General features: G+C 39.2%; 1 protein-coding gene across 7 annotated transcripts in view; it reads right to left on the bottom strand.

Annotated features, from left to right (window-relative positions):
- The window catches only part of RERE (arginine-glutamic acid dipeptide repeats), a 387,180-nt gene that overhangs the window by 228,172 nt on the left and 139,127 nt on the right, over window positions 1-19,881 (bottom strand). For all 7 annotated transcript variants that reach the window (XM_053660331.1, XM_053660333.1, XM_053660334.1 and 4 more), the window contains one exon: window positions 13,134-13,605. In XM_053660331.1, the coding sequence (XP_053516306.1) occupies window positions 13,134-13,461 (328 nt within the window). In that variant the 5' untranslated portion in view covers window positions 13,462-13,605. The remainder of the gene's footprint in view (window positions 1-13,133; window positions 13,606-19,881) is intronic.

Raw genomic sequence — 19,881 nt, 5'->3', positions numbered from 1 at the left:
CCAATGCCTTCACATGGATAAGAGAGTGCTTTAAAGTCCCATCTCCAAGTTCCTCATCATGTATTTTACTGGAACTAAAAACTCAGCTTATTTTGTGACTCTAGATGAGGATGGTACATATTCCTACACCTGTGCCGAGGAAAACACTGTCAGTGATCAGAGCACTCACTCACCTAGAACAGGAGAGGAAACTCATCTGCCGCCTACCTAATCTAGATGGTCTCTTCTACTTGTCTCATGTATCATCTAGTATGGCCTTCTTTACCACTCGTCCCTCCTTTATCATTTTGTTCCTATTCCTTTTCTTGTGTAAAACCCATGTAAACAGCCCTGGCTAGTGTATGTAGCTTAGTGGATTGAGCACAGGTCTGAGAACCAAACAACCATGGTTCGATTCCCAGTCAGGGCACAAGCCTGGGTTGCAGGCCAGTTCCCAGCAGGGGACACGCAAGAGGCAACCATACATTGATATTTTTCTCCCTCTCTCCTTCCCTTCCCCTGTAGAGATAAATAAATAAAATATTTTAAAAAAGAAAAAACCACATAAACATTCCAACATCCAAATCAAATCATAGGGGTGCTAGAAGGAGAAAAGGAAGAGCAAGAAAATGAAAACTTATCTGAAAACACAATGAAGGAGAACTTCCCTAATCTGGCAAAGGAAAGATATTTCCAGGAAGTCCAGGAAGCTCAGAGAGTCCCAAAAAAGTTGGACCCAAGGAAGCACATGCCAAGGTACACCATAATTATATTACCCAAGATTAAAGAAGAGAGAATCTTAAAAGCAGCAAGAGGAAAGGAGAGATTTACCTACAAAGAAGTTCCCATAAGACTTCAGCTGATGTCTCGAAAGAAACCTTGCAGGTAAGAAGGGGCTGGAAAGAAAGGCAAGAACCTACATCCAAGATTGCTCTATCCAGCAAAGCTATCATTTAGAATGGAAGGGCAGATACAGTGCTTTCCAGATAAGGTCAAGTTAAAGGAGTTCATCATCAACAAGCCCTTATTAGATGAAATGTTAAAGGGACCTATCTAAGAAAAAGAAGATAAAAAATATGAACAGTAAAAAGACAGCAAACTCGCAGTTTTTAACAACCACACCTAAAACAGAAGCAAACTAAGCAAACAACTAGAACAGAAACAGAACCACAGAACTGGAGATCACATGGAGAGTTATCAGCAGGGAGGGGAAGGGGAAAGAATAAGGGGAAGGTACAGGAAATAAGAAGCATAAATGGTAGGTACAAAATAGACAGGGGGAGGTTAAGAATAGTATAGAAATGGGGAAGCCAAAGAACTTATATGTACAACCCATGGACATGAACTAAGGTGGGGGAATGATGATGGTGGGAGGAGGGGGAATACAGGGCAGAGGGAAATAAAGAGGAGGGAAAAAGGGACAACTGTAATAGCATAATAATAAAATATATTTTAAAAAGTAAAACACATTTAGAACTTGACAGAGAGGACAAACATAAAATGAAAGTGGAACAGGTGTCCTAGCTACAGACCAAGTTACAAACAAACAATTTAAAAAACAAACCAACTGGGCTTCTAAGTCTTACAAACAAGAGTGGGACAAAAGCAGATTTACATTTGTGAATGGGAAAAACACAGGGTTTATTCTTGTATTATTATTTATTATTGTATTATTTGCCACACAAACAACTGCAAACTTACTTTTGCCCAACCCTATGCTGAGTATAAAGATGCTCTTGGGACTTCCGCCAAGATGGAGGTTTAAGGTGGATGTGCCTGCCTCCTCACACAACCAAGTTTAGGGACAACTAAATATTAGCATCAGAAAACACAACCAGAACACGGAAAACTGAACTTTTCGGAAGTCCGCTAACAACAAATTCTTCGGCCCGACCGGTAAGGGGCGAAACCGGCGTCGGGTGAGGAGTTACAAAGGATTCGACCCGGGCGCGGAATCCAGACGCGCGAATCCAGTCGCACGGGTTCCAAACCCAGGATTGGACCTAGTGAGCTACCGAGCGGCCCACCGGGTGAGCGACTACGGAGGAGTCAGTGGGGAGGCGGTGGCAGCGAGTTGACTTTGGTTGCCCGGTTGCGCGCGGGTGAGGGAGTGAGCGGTCGGACCCGCGGCGGCGGCAGCGGCCGCGGCGGCCATTTCCCCGCTCTGACCACGCCCCCACATACAGCGTCACAACCCAGCGACCTGGGAATCCAAGGCGCCGCTCCTCCCACTTAAAGGGCCAGAACAGACCAAAAATGTCGCAGGAAGACCTCAAAGCCCCAGAGATAAATCTAAGTGACGAAGAAAAGCAAATCTCTCAGACGCACAGTTTAAAACACTGGTCATCAGCTTCCTCACAGATCTGGTGGACTATAGCCACAAATTAGAGAAACATATGATGGCTAAATTAAGGGAAATGAATGGAATTCCACAGGAAAACCATAGAGATGAAAAAAAAACTGGGACTCAAATCAATGGAGTGAACCAGAAGGAAGAAAAAAATGATCAATCAAAAAGGAATGAAGAAATAAGAATTCAGAAAAATGAGGAGAAGCTTAGGAACCTCCAGGACATCTATAAACGCTCCAATATCCGAATTATAGGGGCACCAGAAGGGGGAAAGACACAACCAGCAGTGGAAAAACTATTTGAACAAATAATAAAAGAAAATTTCCCCAATCTGGCAAAGGAAATAGACTTCCAAGAAATCCAAGAAGCTCAGAGAGTACCAAAAAAGTTGGACTCAAGAAGAAACACACCAAGGCATATCATAATTACATTAGCCAAAATTAAAACGAAGGAGAGAATCCTGGAAGCAGCAAGAGCTAAGGGGACAATCACCTACAAAGGAGTCCCCATCAGGCTGTCAGCAGATTTCTCAAAAGAGACCTTACAGGCAAGAAGGGGCTGGAAAGAAATATTCCAAGTCATGAAATCTAAAGACCTACAACCAAGATTGCTCTACCCAGCAAAACTTTCATTTAGAACGGAAGGACAGATAAGGTGCTTCTCAGATAAGACCAAATTCAAGGAGTTCATCATCACCAAGCCCTTATTATATGAAATGTTAAAGGGACTTATCTAAGAAAAAGAAGTTAAAGAAACATGAACAGTGAAAGGACAACAAACTCACAGTTATTAACAACCACACCTAAAATGAAAGCAAACTAAAAGGACAGCTAGATCAGGAGTGGAAACATAGAAATGAAGATCTCAAGGAGGGTTAGCAACAGGGGAGTGGGAGGAGGAGATGGGGGGAGAAGGTACAGAAAATAAGTAGCATAGACAGTAGATAGAAAATAGATGGGGGGGGGGGCAAGAATAGTATGGGAAATATAGAACCTAAAGGACTTGAGACACATGGACATAAACTAAAGGGGGTAATGGTGGGGTTGGGGGGGCAGGGTGGAGGGGAATGAAGGGGGGAATAGAACAACTGTAACAGCATAATTAATTTAAAAAATAAATAAATTTATTAAAATAAAAAAAAAAGATGCTCTTGATTAACTCTTCCTGCATCCTGTCTTCTCCTTTAAGCTCCACATAATACTTTAACTGAACTAGACAAATGCAGGCTCCGCTGTGATACCCACCCCCCTGCCAAAAGGGCTTTCTATGTTTACCATGACACTCCAGAGAGGGTATCAAGGAGCAATGACTAAACTTGGTAACCAATAAAACCAAGAGAAAGCTCTCTATCAACAATGGCAAACTGAAACCACAGCAAGAGGCAAGTCCAATTCCGATTCAGACATACATATGCACTCAACTGGGAATGCATCATGACTGGCCCACCAGTCCTAAACAGCCAGAGCCTACCATGTTCAACAAGAGCCACATTAACACAGAGCAGAGATGTCTGGAAACAATGTCTGCTCTCAGAAAAACATTAACCAGGAATTCCATGGGTTTGCCACACTATATTGAGATATTTTTTCAGCATTTGCACAGGCAAAAGCCTCCTAAGGAAAGTTTTGCCTGAGCCCATTCATGTATCGCAGAATAATTTCATGAGCTGTCACATCACAGGCAAGCAAGAGTTCAGATAAACATTTTAAATATCTATAAAGATTATACAGTCCTAAGAAAATGAAAGAACGTAAGAGCTCAAAAGGGCCAAAGATCTCAAAAGAGTCAAAGACATAAAGGGTCAAAAATAGCCCTGGCTGGTGTGGTTCAATGGATTGAGCAGCAGCCTGCAGACCAAAATGTTGCCAGTCCAATTCCCAGTCAGGGCACATGCCTGGGACATCAGAGAGGCAACTGATTGCTTTTTCTCTCCTCCCCTCCCCTCTCCCCTCCCCTGTCCTCTCTTTTCTTGCTGTCTTTTCTTTCTCTTTCTTTCTTTTTTTCTTTCTTTCTTTCTTCCTCTCTCTCTCTCTTTCTCTCCCCCTTCTTTCCCATAAATAAAATCTTTCAAAAAAATTGTAAAGGGTCACAAATATATGTGTGTATTCCTGGGAAAACTTCATGTTAAGCAAAAAAAAATTTTTTTTCACCTAAAATAAAAGGACATATAAAAAATACAGTTTAAGGCCCAAGAACAGTCCTTTAAAAAGTAGGGGATTTCTCAGTGCAGTCTAGGGCCAGCCTAGTCTGGCAGAGGGTGTGATAGGATGTTTGTTTTCCTGATTGTGCCTTAATTGCCAGAGAATGGGCTTTGGGGAAGAAACCGACTGTTTTTACTTCAAATTCCATGCTTAAAATAAAAGATTCCTTTTCCCTTTCCATGGCAGGGAGGGGAATACAGCACAAAGGGCAGATAACTCAAAACCTATGCAACTCTGAAATCAGATTACTATTTTTTTTGAATAATCAATAATTATAACCTCAAGAAACAAGACAGCACAACCAGGCACCCCAGAGTGAATGAACACTGCCTTACAAAACAACAGATGCTGGCTAGAAGGCACCAAAACAATGCAGATTAACACAGGGCTTTTGTGAAGGTGAGCACAGCAGGCAAGGCAACCTGCCCATCAGAGAGTGCAGTGAGGATGCACCCTAGGAAACCCTAGGGTTCAGGTGCTCGTTGTTTCATTTCATTTTAAATAGATGAAAGGGCTCTTGCCAGTGCAACAGCCAAACTTAAGGTTTAACTTCTCACCTACTTTTTCTCGTTCTGCTAAAATATAATTCTACATTACACCATGTAATTATACATTATAACTCTCTCTCTAGTCTCAGTCTTCTACCTAGGAAACGCTGTATTTGAACCAGCACCAATTATACATTCCATTGATGCCACCCCTCTATTTACCTACCACATGCATAGCAAAAGAAACTATTTGTAAATATCATATGTTGTTACAAATTCTCTCTTTGAATCTAGTGCTGTGGTGTGAGTCTCCAGATTAAGCGGAATATAGTGAACATGTGTTGTTTTCCTAGCCTTCTTGCACCCATTTCCCCTATTGTATTCAATAGGGGAAATGGGTGCAAGAAGGCTAGGTGCAAGAAGGCTCCCTAATTTCATTGTGCAGTTTAGGGGGGACGATAAATCAAGTTTTCTGTCTATTTTTATCGAAGACACAGACATAAAATTCACACTTGGCCAACAGAGTTTACTCTTCCGGGACTGTGACTTAGCTGAGTGACAGCAAGAACAAGAAAATGTTGAGTGGTACCCACTGCAGTGGTAACACCAGTAGTTCCCACTGGCCAAACATCAGCACTGCCCTCAATCCAGGAAAGCTTCCATCATTCCATGAGTTGTCCTGCTAACAAATTACTTTTTGCGTATGATATGGCCAGTATTTCCCAGCTTCCATTAAAAAAACTTGAACAAATATGATGTGCTCACTTTTCCTAGATCATGGAAACTATGTATTTTCCCTTTCAGTTGCTGAGTAAAGGGTTCCAATCCAGTAATCAGCATTAGCCTTAAAAGTCTGGAACAATTTACCTCCCCCCACTCAGCTAACTTCCCATAATTGCTACACCTTTACCTTCTTAACAGTCATTCTGTGTGTATACATTAAACAAATAAGAGATAAACAATTTTCAAAGCAGACAAGATGTAACTAATTTAGGAGTTGTAACTAATTTAGGAGTAAAAACAAGAGAAAAAGAGCCAAATACAGTTGACCCCTGAATTACATGAGTTTGAATTGCATGGCTCCATTTATATACAAAATTTTTTCCATAAAACAGTAAATGTATTTTCATTTCCTTATTATTTCCTTTTTAAAAGGGATTTTATTTATTTATTTTTAGAGAGAAGGGGAGAAAGAGAGAGAAACATTGACATGTGAGAAAAACATCAATCGGTGACCTCTCGCACACCCCCAAAAGTGGGGACTGGACCTGCAACCCAGGCATGTGCCCTGACTGGGAACCGAACCAGTGAAATTTTGGTTCACAATCGAGTGCTCAATCCACTGAGCCACACCAACCAGGACATTTCCTTTTGATTTTCTTAATAACATTTTATTTTCTCTAGTTTACTTCATTGTCAGAATGCAGGACACAAGGAGGAACCCCCCGCAAATGGAATTCATTTATTAAAAAATTGTGTATTTATTCTTACGTGGTTCAACTTCAGTCACCTCCAAAGTACTCCCTATTTGGTACGACATACCTATCAAGATGTTTTTTCTACTGCTCAAAAATGTTTTTGAACTCATCGATTTTGATGCCTTTTAGTATTTCTGCTGATTCTTTTTAGTTGTTTCACTGCTTCCAGATTGGCAAAACATTTCCCTTTGAGGACTTTTTTAATCCAGGGAAACAAACAAACAAAAACTCCATGAAGTCTAGATCCGTTGAATAGGGAGGGTAGGACATGAGGGTCACATCCTTTTTTCACCAAAAACTGTTGAACACTCAGCTTTTGGTGTAGGCAGGTGTGCTCATAAATCACCCATCATGAAATGAACAAATACATCGGGGGAGTCTTCAAAAAATATTCACTGAGGTGGACCACTGCCCCTCACAACTCCAGCTGGTGCACTGATACAGTGGCTTCCTAGAACACTCACCTAGCAGGGGAAGTCTGTCCTACAAGAGGCCCGGCCCTCCAGAAGATAATTCCAATTTTGGCGGGTTCCCCCTAATAATGCACATTAACAAATATAATGCACATAACAAACAAAATATTTGTTAATTGACTGTTGATATTATCAATAAGGCTTCTGGTCAATAGTGAGCAATTAGTATTTAAGTTTTTGGAGAGTTAAAAGTTATATGCAGATTTTTAATTGTGCAGGGGGGTCAGAAGCACTAACCCCCAGACTGTTGCAATGGTCAACAGTAATTATATCATGCATTTTCTAAGAAACAGGATTACCCGTTCCTTCTTTTTCTTTCAACACAGGTATGTTTGGTTTTTGTATTATTTCAGTATTTTATGCAACTATTCATCCATTTTTGGCTTTCACCAATTCTCATAGTCAGTCCCATGCCATCTTACAAAGTAGCTGTGAGTCCCTGGCTTCTGAGTAACAGGCAAACAATGACCAGTTTGTGTAGGGATTTCTTTTTTTTTTTTTTTTTTTAAGATTTTATTTATTTATTTTTAGAAAGAGGGGAAAGGAGGGAGAAAGAGAAACATCCATGTGTGAGAGAAACACTGATCAGCTGGTTGCCTCTCACACGCCCCCAACTGGGGATCCAGCCTGCAACCCAGACATGTGCCCCAACTGGGAATGGAACCAGCAACATTTTGGTCCACAGGCCAGTACTCAATCCACTGAGCCACACCAACCAGGGAGTGTAGGGAACTTTTTAAGGAGTAGAAACAAAATAAGTAAAGCAAGCCCAGTACAGAAAGAGGGCAAGTGCTTTGGAAAGTGATTAGTTACCATCCATGGGCACAGCTCCCTCACTCTCTCATATCTATTTGCATCCAAATTCACAGTTTCCTTTGCAATCAGACACTTTAGAAGATCCAAACTGTTCCCAAAAGACTGGTTGAAACTTAATTCTATGGCTGCCTCTATTCCCCTTAAACTATGTGCTGTATTTCATGTCAAAATTTCAAGCCCTGAAAGCCTGTCTCACTTTTCCTTTTAAAAGTGTATCTTCTATCCTGACCAATGTATAGTCAATTCTAGGTTCTAGGTCCTTTTTCAGTTCAAGTCCCCAATTTCTAACACTAATGAGGAAAATGTGGAAACAAAAAAAAGAAATGTCTCTATTCACCTAAGATTTTATAAACCATGAACTTAAAAGTTCTTTGTCTTTTATGTATAAAATTTACCTTCATGTAAAATTTCACACTTTGTTCAAAAAGTAGAAAAAACACAGATATGCCAAATTTGAAAATCCTGAACTTTGATTTTCCCCCTCTCGTATGTAATGGAAATTTCTGTTTTTCTAGGACTAATATTCAGGGTAAATACTCCAGAAAGGTCAAATAAAATTATTAGTTGATATATTATGACAGAATACAAGAAATGGAGAACCAGCTTAATAATCACTTTTTAAAGAACATGTCTCTTTAGCAAAAGAACAAAACTAATATGCCAAAATGAAAAAATAACTTCCAATAATTTGAGTTTTTTACCGTTTGCCTGGTCAGGAACAGTATCTAACTGAAAGGAATGGATACACTGTTGATGGGAATGCAAATTGGCATAGCTACTGTGAAAACCAGTATGGTGGTTCCTCAAAAAAGCGGAAATATTACTATATAATCCTGCAAGTTCTACTGGGTATATGACTGAAGGAAATTAAGTCACTATCTTGAAGATATATCTGCATCCCTGAGTTTATTTCAGCATTATTTACAATAACCAAGACATGGAAGCAACCTAAGTGTCCACTGAGGGAAGAATGAATAAAGAGAATATAGTGTATATACAATGTAATATACTCAAGTCATAAAAAAAGGATAAAATCCTGCCATCTGCAACAACATGGATGAACCCTGAGGGCATTTTGCTAAATGAAAAAGTCAGAAGGGGGAAAAGATAAACACTGTATGATCTCACTTATATGTGGACTCTAAAAATACCAAACTCATACAAACAGAGAACAGATTAGTGATTGGGGGGTGGGGCGTGGGATATGGGTGGCCAAAGGGTACAAACTTCCAAAGATGAATAAACTCAGGGGACATAATGTATAGTACGATGAATCTAATTAACACTGCATTGTATATTTAAAAGTTATAAGAGTAGATTTTGAAAGTCCTCACCATAAAACAAAATGTAACGATGTGAGTTTATGGATGTTTGCGGTAACTGTTCTGCAATATATACATATATAAAAGCAATGCATGGTACAAACAATTTTATATGTCAATTATATCTCAACTAAACTGTGGGGAGAGGAGAGGTAGTATAAAGAAAGTAATATGCTACACAGAGCAAACTTTAGAAATCAGTATACTAAGCTAAAAAGTCCAAAAGGGAAATCTGAATGCACACAGCTGTGTGACAAATAAATTGATTTGTTATGGTGACAGTCTTCTCAAAAGTAGAGTAATGGCTAACAGACAGCAAAGAATTTAGACAAGGGCAAAATATAACAGGGCCCCTCAAAGTCTGTTTTGTTTTTTATTTTAGAACAAGTCTGTTAAATCATTCATTGGGAAATAAATTATTCAAAATAGACTTCCAGAAGCATTATTCTAATTTTTACATCATTAATCAGTCAATAGATTTCTGAAAGATTTTCAGAAATGTATTTATCCAACAAATATAGAACGTACACTATGGGTACACTATTGCCATAGATGCCAGGGATACAATTTAAAAAAAACAAACAGAACTGCTGTTTTTATGAAGGACATATTGATACTAAAACAAAAACAGAAAAAAAGTAGACAATTATTAGTGCTAAAAGATACACAATGCCATGACAGTATCTCTGAAAGAAAGCTGGGTAAGCTGGGTAACCTGGGTGAGGAAAAGACCCCAGAACGGAAGAACTGAAGAAAGAATAAGGAAGGAAGGGTGTGTCTGGGGGCTGCTCATTAGCCTGCAGCAACAGCAAGCACGAAGGACCCAGGGCATAGGGTAACTTGGACAGTGTAACTAGAAGTCCATTATGCTGAATTCCTATGAACAAAGTGAAGATAACTGCAGAGATAAGGAGCTAGGGCAAAAAAGCTGGTTATGACATGTATGAAGTTAAACCTTAGCTAGTGTTAAATTCTAAGTAATACCCAATTTGTCAATAAAATCTCATTCTTCTCAGACTAAATGATCTGATTACAGACCTCTTCCCCTAGGATAAAAGCTAGTTACATAGTAGTCTATTTTTATCCTCACAGTATCACTTCACTACTTGACTCATTCTTTTTTTTTAATTATTTTTCAACTACAGTATTCTTTCTTTTACTCCCTTCCCAGCCCGCCCCCCATACCCCCTACCTCCCTCCCCTTTCCACCCCCCTTAGTAGTTGTCCATGTGTCCTTCATGCTAGTTCCTGTAAATCCTTCCTTTTTTTCCCCTGAAATTCCCTCCCCTCTCCCCTCCGGTCGCTGTCCCCCTGTTCTCAATTTGTGTCCTTGTTTTTATTTTGCTCGCTTGTTTGTTTTGTTATTTAGCTTCCTGTTAATGGTGAGATCATATGGTATTTGTCTTTCACGTACTTGACTCATTCTTAATGACATTTAGGAGGTACCTATAGTTTACACTTAATCTAAGTATTAAAACCAGTTCAAAAGAGTACAAAGAAAAATGATAAAATCTGTGCTTTACACCCTACAGAAACAAATGAGCATAAAAGATCTACCATTCAACAACTAACAATACCTGAAGAAATCCCTTATGATGTCCCATAGAGTTCCCACCTAAACATTAAGGTATAACTACGCATACTAAATCTCTGCTATTGGGTGAGGATAACTGTTTTTTATCACTAATAAAAGATGTTATTATAGTTGCATGAGGAAAGACAAGGACAGGAAAAGACAGGAAAGGACAGGAAAAGACAGGAAAGGACAGGAAAGGACAGGGAAGGGAAAAGGAAAGGAAAGGAATCCAGTCCCATCTGCGAACCTAATCATAGTACCCTCCTTCTGATCCTTCAGTTTAGATAAACCTAATAGGCAATATGTAACAACCCTTCATTTAGAAAGGAGCTTTTTTGAGAAGGCAACTGAAGTCATTTAGTTTTGAATGCCAAGAAATTTCTTCCCCCAAGAAAAGCAACCACTGATGAGGTCAAAGACAGTCTCCTTACCAAAGAGTCAAGCATCCACTGGACCTGACAAGGTGTAAATGCTAGGCCACAGCAACATCACCCACCCAAGCACAAGGAGCCCTTCGCACAAAGTGGTCATTTTTGGTTTCTATACATCTTTTATAACAAGATATTTAGCACCCAAAGAGAGCTATCTTTTTCACATTTCACAAGGGTCCTCAGTTATTCCCAAAGCATTATGTAAATAAGCCCTTAGCAACCTCCCTCCACCACACCCTCTTCTAAACCTCAAGCAGGAAGGGCTTCCCATCATCCTGTAGAAGGTGCAATACGCATGTATGTGGAACAGTTCCCAAGCTGTTCTCTCAAAACTGGCTTTTCTTAGGGAGTTATTCAGAAGAAACAGTGTGCCATAGTCCCATAAATGGAGAAAAGGGCAAGGTTGGGTTTCTTTTTTCCTTTTTTTTTTTTTTTTAACTAGTAAGGAGGTTTCTGTAACTGCAGAATTTCTGAATCATGATACTCTCTCACAAGAGGGACATGTGTGCAGCATTTGCCACATGTATCTGACTGCAAACATCTGAGGGAAGTATCGTGGCTGACTGACACAGGAGTTAAATTCCATTCAGAAAGGCTGGAATTCAATACTGCATTAGGCAGCTGGCCTTCAGACAATGATCGAAATGATCACATTACCACATTGAATTATTATGCACCAAGAAAAAAGGATAACAAATAAGATCTTATTTTAAGTTATCACCATAATATATATTTAACACATTCTGTTCCTTTCTTGTGATCTAGAACTAAATAGGTCTATAGCAAGCATTTTGTGCTAACTCTGTGATGAGACAGTTTTCAGTGGCTAAGGAATTCTTACTGTCTATTATCTAAGTCTGAATCAAAGACACTGACGGTAGGGTGACCTACACATTATTGAGTCTCTGCAGCAGAGCTTTAATTCTCCCTACAACCTCAACTGTGATCACTTTATATTATGTAAATATCTTCCAATAATATCAACCAAGAAACTGTAGTTGTGAATATAAGTTTACCAGTATAAATTCAAATAATGATTCTTTAGAAATTCAAGACTAATTTGGGGGCAGAGGGGAGGAGAGGAAAGAATGATACTTTATGCAAAGTTCAAAACAGAGTACTCCTCAGTAAAACAGCTGTACCAGGTTAACAGCACAATAATCACCTTATGATCTCCATTCCCTGGACAAACATCAAACTAGGGGGCTTTTAATCTATTAATTGTGGCTCATATGAAATTCATGTCATTCCTCAGCAGCAAGAAGTAATTAAAAATGACTTTTAGCTAGTTTTACTGATTTGCGTAAGAAAAGTATATTAATACATATAATACATTAAATGAAAAAGGAAGGTTTTGCTGGTGCCCAACAGGTTCTGAATCCCTTATTTCCCCACATCTCACCTGAAAACTAGGTCTGTGTCTTCTCTGAACAGTGTTATGAAACCTCAGTAGTATATTTTTTGAAAAACAAAGTAGGTTACTTGGCTTCATCTATTATCACTGATTACAGAGCCTAAAGCTCAATTCTTTAGAAAAGAAGCTTATGAGGAGAAATAAACCTTAGTCTGAAGGTCATTAAAAACAAGTCTCTAGCTTCTGGTCTCTTCTACAGCTCATGTAAAATTTCCTGTCTCCAAGAACCTAAGGTCTACTGGTTCCACCAGAGTCACTACATCCTAATCTGAGTGAAGTCCAAATATGAAAACCACTGAGCAGATGTTGAAGGCTAGAGGAGAGAAGCAGCAGCAGTAGAAAACAAGGGAAGCACTGACAAGTGAAAAAAAACACCCCACAACAACAGGAAAGACAATGTGGTGACAGACACAAGTAAGAAGCAAGTAAATCCAACTGGCCAAAGTGGGTCAAGGTGCTCACTACCTTGAGTTTGCCCACCCAGGATGCCATCTACCATTCTGGGCTCCATGCCTGCCTCACCAGGCAAAAATGCACCTGCATGCTGGTGTCGCTTCCCCTCCACAAACACTTGGTAAAGACCCCAATGTAATAATGCTCCTCACCTCCCGGTCTGTAGACAACATCATCCTCAGTGATGTACGATGTTATCTCACCAGTGTCTGTCCTTTCATAACGAGACTTTTTTTTCGGTGGTTTCTTTTTGTTCTTTTTTGTGGACTCCTCTGTGGTGGCACTATTGTCATTGTCCTCATCTTCGCTGTGATCACTCTCAGCATAATTTTTGGCTCCTCCTTCCAAGGTACAGCTCCTGCGTGGCCTTGAATTCTCGCTCTCTCTTGCTTTGTCTCTTTTCTCTCTCTCTCGGTCCCGATCTCGGTCCCGGTCCTTCTCTTTGTCTTTGTCTTTGTCTTTGTCTTTGTCAGCTGTCATGATTCGCCACGTGCCTTCTTCTGTCCTCTCACGGCTAGGCCTCCGTGAAAGGTAGACAGTAAGCCTGGGCTTCAGTCTTCTGAATTTCTCACTCAATTCCAGGGAAAATCCAACCACTCCAACAACCCCAATGTTTCAAAAATGCTAGGAGAAAAAAGAGAAATTGGTTTTACTTTATAATTTCCTCATACATTTTTCCTAAAATAATGCTTGTTAAATGAATTTCTAACTCCTGCTTTAACCCTAAAAACTTCTCACAAGCCATAGGAAAAACAGTGCAAGTGATTTACAAAAATTAATTATATCCAGTTTTGGCCTCAGCTAGCATATGATTTGGAATTTTCTATAATAGCAGTAATAAAAAAAAAAGTCTAATGCATAAGATAAACTATACTTTCTGTACATCAATTCTTTTCTCCTTTTTAAGGAAAGTGTACACTGGTAAACAACAATAATGGGTACAAATATACAAAAGGCACTTCACAGCATAAAATTAACTTAGAAGAAAAAGAATCTATAGCAAATATTATTACCACCTGAAAAAAAAAACATGATTTATATAGCCTTGGGAAATGTCTCAGGATATCTCACAGTGTTACTATCTTCTTAAGACGCTTTCTAGCCACTTCTCTGAATTTCCAGAGCCCCTCCAACAATAAACTTAAGAGTTGACTGAAATAAACGTGACAACTCCAAAGTAGATTTTCTTGCCTTTGATTACAATTGTTCACATCTTCTAAGTCTACTATCCTAGTTATTTTCCAAGACAAATGGTTTCTCTAAAGATATATTATCTCTACCTTAACCAAACATAACAGTTTCCAAAACAACCTTCTATCTTTAGGAAATATTAGGTAGTTTTTACATTCTTCCAAATTCTCACTATTCATAGCTTCCCTAATTAAACTACTCCTCAGAACTAAACCCAAAAAGTACAGTGTAAATTTAAGAGCTTAAAATAATAAGAGTGAGTAATACCAAACTCTAATAAACACCAATTCTAATAAAAATTTTATAGGGAGGGAAAAATATTTTGTTTATAGGTCAGTTTTGGAACAGACATAATAACCAGTAATTTATCTTTTCCATTCTTTAATCATTTTCCCCACTATCTCATCTAATGTGTTCAACAATACCAAACACTATCTATGTGCCAGTCATTAGGAACTAAAAGTACAGTGAAGGAAAAACTCATGGCCCTTACCTCAATGCTCCAATGGAAAAAAAGGAGGCAACTGATTAATTTGAAAACCATCTATTTCTCATGTTACTAGAGCCAAGTAAAAACCAAAAGACTGGTCCTCTTGACTTTGACAATAACAAACAAATCAGTTTGCAATTATATGTTTCAGAAGCAAAGGAAATTCTCATTGGTCATGCCAAAAAAACCTAAAAATTATCATATACTTTCTCCAAAGCTCAGAGGTCAAAGCTGATACCAGAAAGGACCTCCCATTTGCACTTCAAATACCCTTAGGCATTACAAAAATTAAAAAATGTTAACAACCTTTGGTATTAAACCAATGAAGACACAATAATCCTGACAATCTACAAAGAAAGTTAGAAAGGTGAAAGCATGTAGTACAAACTGAGATCACTCCCTTCTACACAGCAAATATGCTTTCAGATAGGATTATAATTTTCTAAACATATTTCCAAAAAATGAAAAATTATTCTAGTGCCTACAAAACTCCCACCTAGATGAATCATCTGTTAAGTAGATAGTAATAAAATCCCAAGTCCCAGTAAGCCACTGGTGTTAGCAACTGAAAATACAGAAAGAGACATATTACTTTCTCCACTGGACTTAAGTTTAAGGCATAAACAAGCCAATCATGGAAGAGAAAAAATTATTAGTTTACACAGTTGCTAAAACACTCTTCTGGCATTGAAAACATACCCAGGGCTACCAGAAGTCCAAAAAGAGCAAGGAGCTTAGGCTGAAAAATTCTCATATGTACGACAGACAGACTTCTGATAAATGTAAGAAAAAGATCAGTCTCCCTATGGCAAACAAGATAACTACTCTAGGAAATTGAGTAAAAATATTACTTAGCACTCAAAAAGAAGGAAGGAAATCCAAATTGTACATTCAACACAACTCCTTAAAAATCATACATTGTGTTTCTATTCACAAAGAAATCAGAGTTGTTTTTGCCAAGAGTAAGCAAGGAAGAAAAATTCAAAAAAAAACACAACAGAGCCCTAGCCAGTATGGCTCAGTTGATTGGAGCATCATCCCATAACCACAGCGTTTGTGGGTTCAACCCCTGATTGGGGCACATGCCTAAATTGCAGGTTCAATCCCTGGTCCAGGCATATGTGACTCCCCTCCCCACCCTGCCAGGGCAGGTATCAACCAAGGGAAGCAACCAATTGATCTCTCACACTGATGTTTCTCTCTCTCCCATACTCTCTAAAAGCAATGCTGGGGTGGGTGGAGAATAGGAGGAGAATGTCCTCAAGTGAGGATAATAAAAATTAAAAAAAGGAAAAGAAAAGAAACGATAGACAAGGCATCAACTACATGTGTGTGTAGCCCAACTTTAAGATCACTAAGAACCCTGGATTACAATGCAAAAATCAATCAAATTACCATTTCTATTTGGCTCTAATATATAGTTCAGTGAGGATATAAACATTTTTCTCTGTATTTCCTATAGAATTATAATTTTTCTAAGCCTCATTATACAATGGCCAACATACAACATTAATATGACATTCAAGACAAGGGACCCATACAGAAACCAGATGGCGCTGAGAAGGTAGATGTCACTTCAACTTAGTAAAAATGATCTACAAATTAGACAATACAACAGCAGCATATTTGTAACAATAAGGAGTTTACAGATCCCTGTAATAATCCCATTTGATCCTTTCTTTCAACAAGTTAATAAAATGAACCAGACAGAAGTCACCTCACCCACCTCAGAAAAAGAACTAAGAAGATATCATTTGCACACAGCCACACTGCCAATGATTCTAAGGCAGGTTTTCCAAAGGTAAATCCCATGTGACCTGATTCCAACCTGCTGCTCAGGTTATAATCTGTGCGGCTAGGGTCACCAGCTCTTCACAGGTGCCAATTTTTCCTGCATGTATCCATGCTGATGATTCAGACAGATTTAGGAACACACTCACTTTGCTTTCTCCTCCCCAAAAAAGAAGACAGTTTTCTCCAGGAAGAAAGTCAAACATGCTGAAAGCATCTCTGCTGATCCACAGTTCAATCCAGTTAAACAGGCAACATGGTATGAAATACTTTAACAAAAACAAAAGGAAGATCTAATATAAAACACATCAGAGTCACAGCAATCTATCTATTCATTGAATCAATGTCTACTGAATGCCTACTGTGTGCTAGTTACTGCTCTAGGTGTCAAGAAAACAGCAGAGAACCACACAAACTTCCCTGCCCTTGTGAAGCAGGTCGAGAGGCAGGGAAGACAGATCCTAAACCACAGGTGACAAACACAAGGCCCAGAGGCCGAATCCGGCCCTCCTCCTTGTTTTATCTGGCCTGGCATCTTGTTTCTACCCAGCAGCAGCACAGAGTAACTGTTAAGGAGTAGTTACATTTATACAGTCCTAAAATTATATTCAGCCCTTTGAAGGCAACCACAAGGCTGATGTGGCCCCGGTAGTTACATTTATACAGTCCTAAAATTATATTCAGCCCTTTGAAGGCAACCGCAAGGCTGATGTGGCAAGGGGTGAAAATGAGTTTGTCACCCCTGCTACAAACAACAGGATAATAATATTCACTTAATGTCTTCAATAGGTTCTTTGGACCTCTGGCAAAACAATGTGTAACAAAACCAATTTTCCCACAGGCTAAATGAGAATTGAGTCCCTACAGCACCTCATCAACATTATAACTAAGTGACACTCAAGGGAAGGAGGTCTCTGTCTCCTCTATACACATACACACACAAACATGCATAGGGTAGGGCAAAAGTCGGTTTACAGTTGTTTGTATAGAAAATACAATGATTAATAAGTAGTAATACAAGAATAGGCAGCGTACTCACAACTGTGTGTGTGTGTATTTATTACATGAAAAGATCTTAAATGAAGAATTCAGTAGAAACAGGAAGGGTAGGAGGACTGCAATTTTAAATAATGGTCAAGGAAGCTCTTACTGAGGTGGCTCTGCTCCTGAGTAAGAAAGAATGTTAGAGAGGAAGCCATTAGAACGTACAAAGGGACACCACTCTGGCAGAAGAAAAAGCAGGAGCAAATGTCCAGAGTCAGGAGTGAGACAGGCACACTCAAGACAAAGAAGGCCAGAGGGGCTGGAGTAGCACAAGAAAGAGAGAAAGTGGAATCAGTTGAAGTAAAGGAGGGACTTTGGCCTTTACTCAAGTGTCATGAAATGACATAAAATGACTAGAATGACACTTCAGCTACTTCGGGAAGCCAAGTATCACAGAGAGACATGATCTGACTTGTTTTTAAGATAACTCTGGCTATTGAAGAAAAGCCTGAAGGGCTGCAACCACGAAGACTGGTGTGGGAAGGTGCTCACCTGAAACCCCAGGTAAAAGACCAGTAGCTGGGATGGGCCAAGAAGGTAGCAATACAGAAGAAGAGATATTTTACTTTATTTTTAATACACGCGTGAAACGGGTATATTGTTTCACACATATATTGTGCTGGCTAACTGAGAGGTATGGTGTGACAAAGAAGTCAAGAACAACCCTGAGGGATCTGACCTGACAAATGGATGGGTGAAGCTGACATGGGAGTTGGGGGATAAAGATTAGGAGCTCAGATAGAAACATGTTAAGTTTGAGAAGCCTGTAAAAAAACAGATAAATACATCAAGTAGTCAGAGGTCCGAGCTAGAGATAAAAAATGAGTTTTTAATTTAGTTTTTAAGGACATGAGACTGAGATCACCAAGGAAGTGAGTGTAAATAGTTTTTCCAATGCAAATTCTAAAATCCCTCTGCAGCACTTCCCACAAGTATAATTTCATTTATTTGTGTGATTTCATTAGCATCCAACTGTACCCTCAAGCCAGAAGCCTGAGGAGGGGCTGAGGGACTCACCCTTGAGTGTTTCTGCCCTCCCTTGTATTCTATCCTGACTCACTGCCTGGCACATAAACCTGAGTCATGAATTACTTTTTCCAGCCCTCCCTCTCACACATAAGGTAGATCACTCAAGAGGGCATTATGAGGAAACTTTTATTTGGGCAAGAAAATATTTCATGAGTAAATAACTGAGGTGGTACTGAAGCTGGCTCAAAAACCATGAATATGACCAGGAGGAGCAAAACAAAGGAAACATTCCAGGTGCAAGAAATTTCAATTCAAAAAAAAAAGTATTTGATTAAATCGTGGTCCTTGATGGCAGTTACAAGAAAAAACCTGTAGGAAATAAGCTTAAGTAGAAAGGAGGAACCCCTAAAATAATAAAGCAGCTAACACTCACTGAGCACTAAATATGCAGAAGCATTTTATACATGTTAATTAATTTAATATTCATTATTAAAGAGCAATAAAAATAATTTATTGTCCATCTGGGACATATATGAGAGCTAAAAAGATCAATAATTATTTAGGAAAAACATGTACACCAGGTCATAGGACACCCTAACTCTATTCAACAGGTACTATTGTTATGTACATCTTCCCAATGTAAAGATAAGCACAGAGAGTCTGAGCAAGTAGACCAAAATAACACAGCTACATGTGATAGACCTAGGATTATGAACTCTGTTCACTCCAGGAGTTAACTCTTAACCACAAGGCTTTGCTGCCTCAAATTACACAGCCTTGAAAGCCAAGCTATCCAATACTGTAGGCTATTGAGATGAAAAGAGCATTTTGGAAACACTCATTGTGTTCAGCAGGAGATTATTTTCCACCTGGAATTGTTAGTGCCATCCAAGCAAGCTTGCTTTCAAATCCACTATCTCTGAAAGCCTAAATCAGGAAGGAACCAAAGCACCTCGAGCACTTCTGCCACTGCCATTTCTGCATTTTTGTGTATCTCAATAAATATTTTAGCTTTTTTCTTTTAGGAACAAAATGAGATGGTCCAAGTGTGGAAGACCTAAGTGAGCTACCCACTATGCCAGGCAAGAGAAGCAGCTGAAGCCAGAAGGAGGCACGCTGTGGCTGGGCAACTGCTTTCAAAGGGAAACCAGCTTTGTTTTATTCCTTTTATACCTACATACTGAGAAAGAAAATGTAATGACTTTGCCTCTGGAAAGGGAAATATCTGTCACTCTACCACTTATACTCACTGGATAAGAAACAGACATTATCATAAATACCAACCTGCTGCAGAGAATATATCATAATATGCAAGAAAATCACTGATGAAGATGCAAGGTAACAGTGAAATGTGGGGTCAGCAGATCTATAAACCCACGCAGAGGGTTTTATCTGAAAACCGCTGTGGTATTAAG

The sequence above is a fragment of the Artibeus jamaicensis genome, unplaced genomic scaffold, assembly GCF_021234435.1.
Source record: "Artibeus jamaicensis isolate MK-2021 breed Jamaican fruit bat unplaced genomic scaffold, CSHL_Jam_final scaffold_847, whole genome shotgun sequence".
NCBI lineage: Eukaryota > Metazoa > Chordata > Mammalia > Chiroptera > Phyllostomidae > Artibeus > Artibeus jamaicensis.
This window is presented reverse-complemented; position numbering and strand designations above follow the sequence as displayed.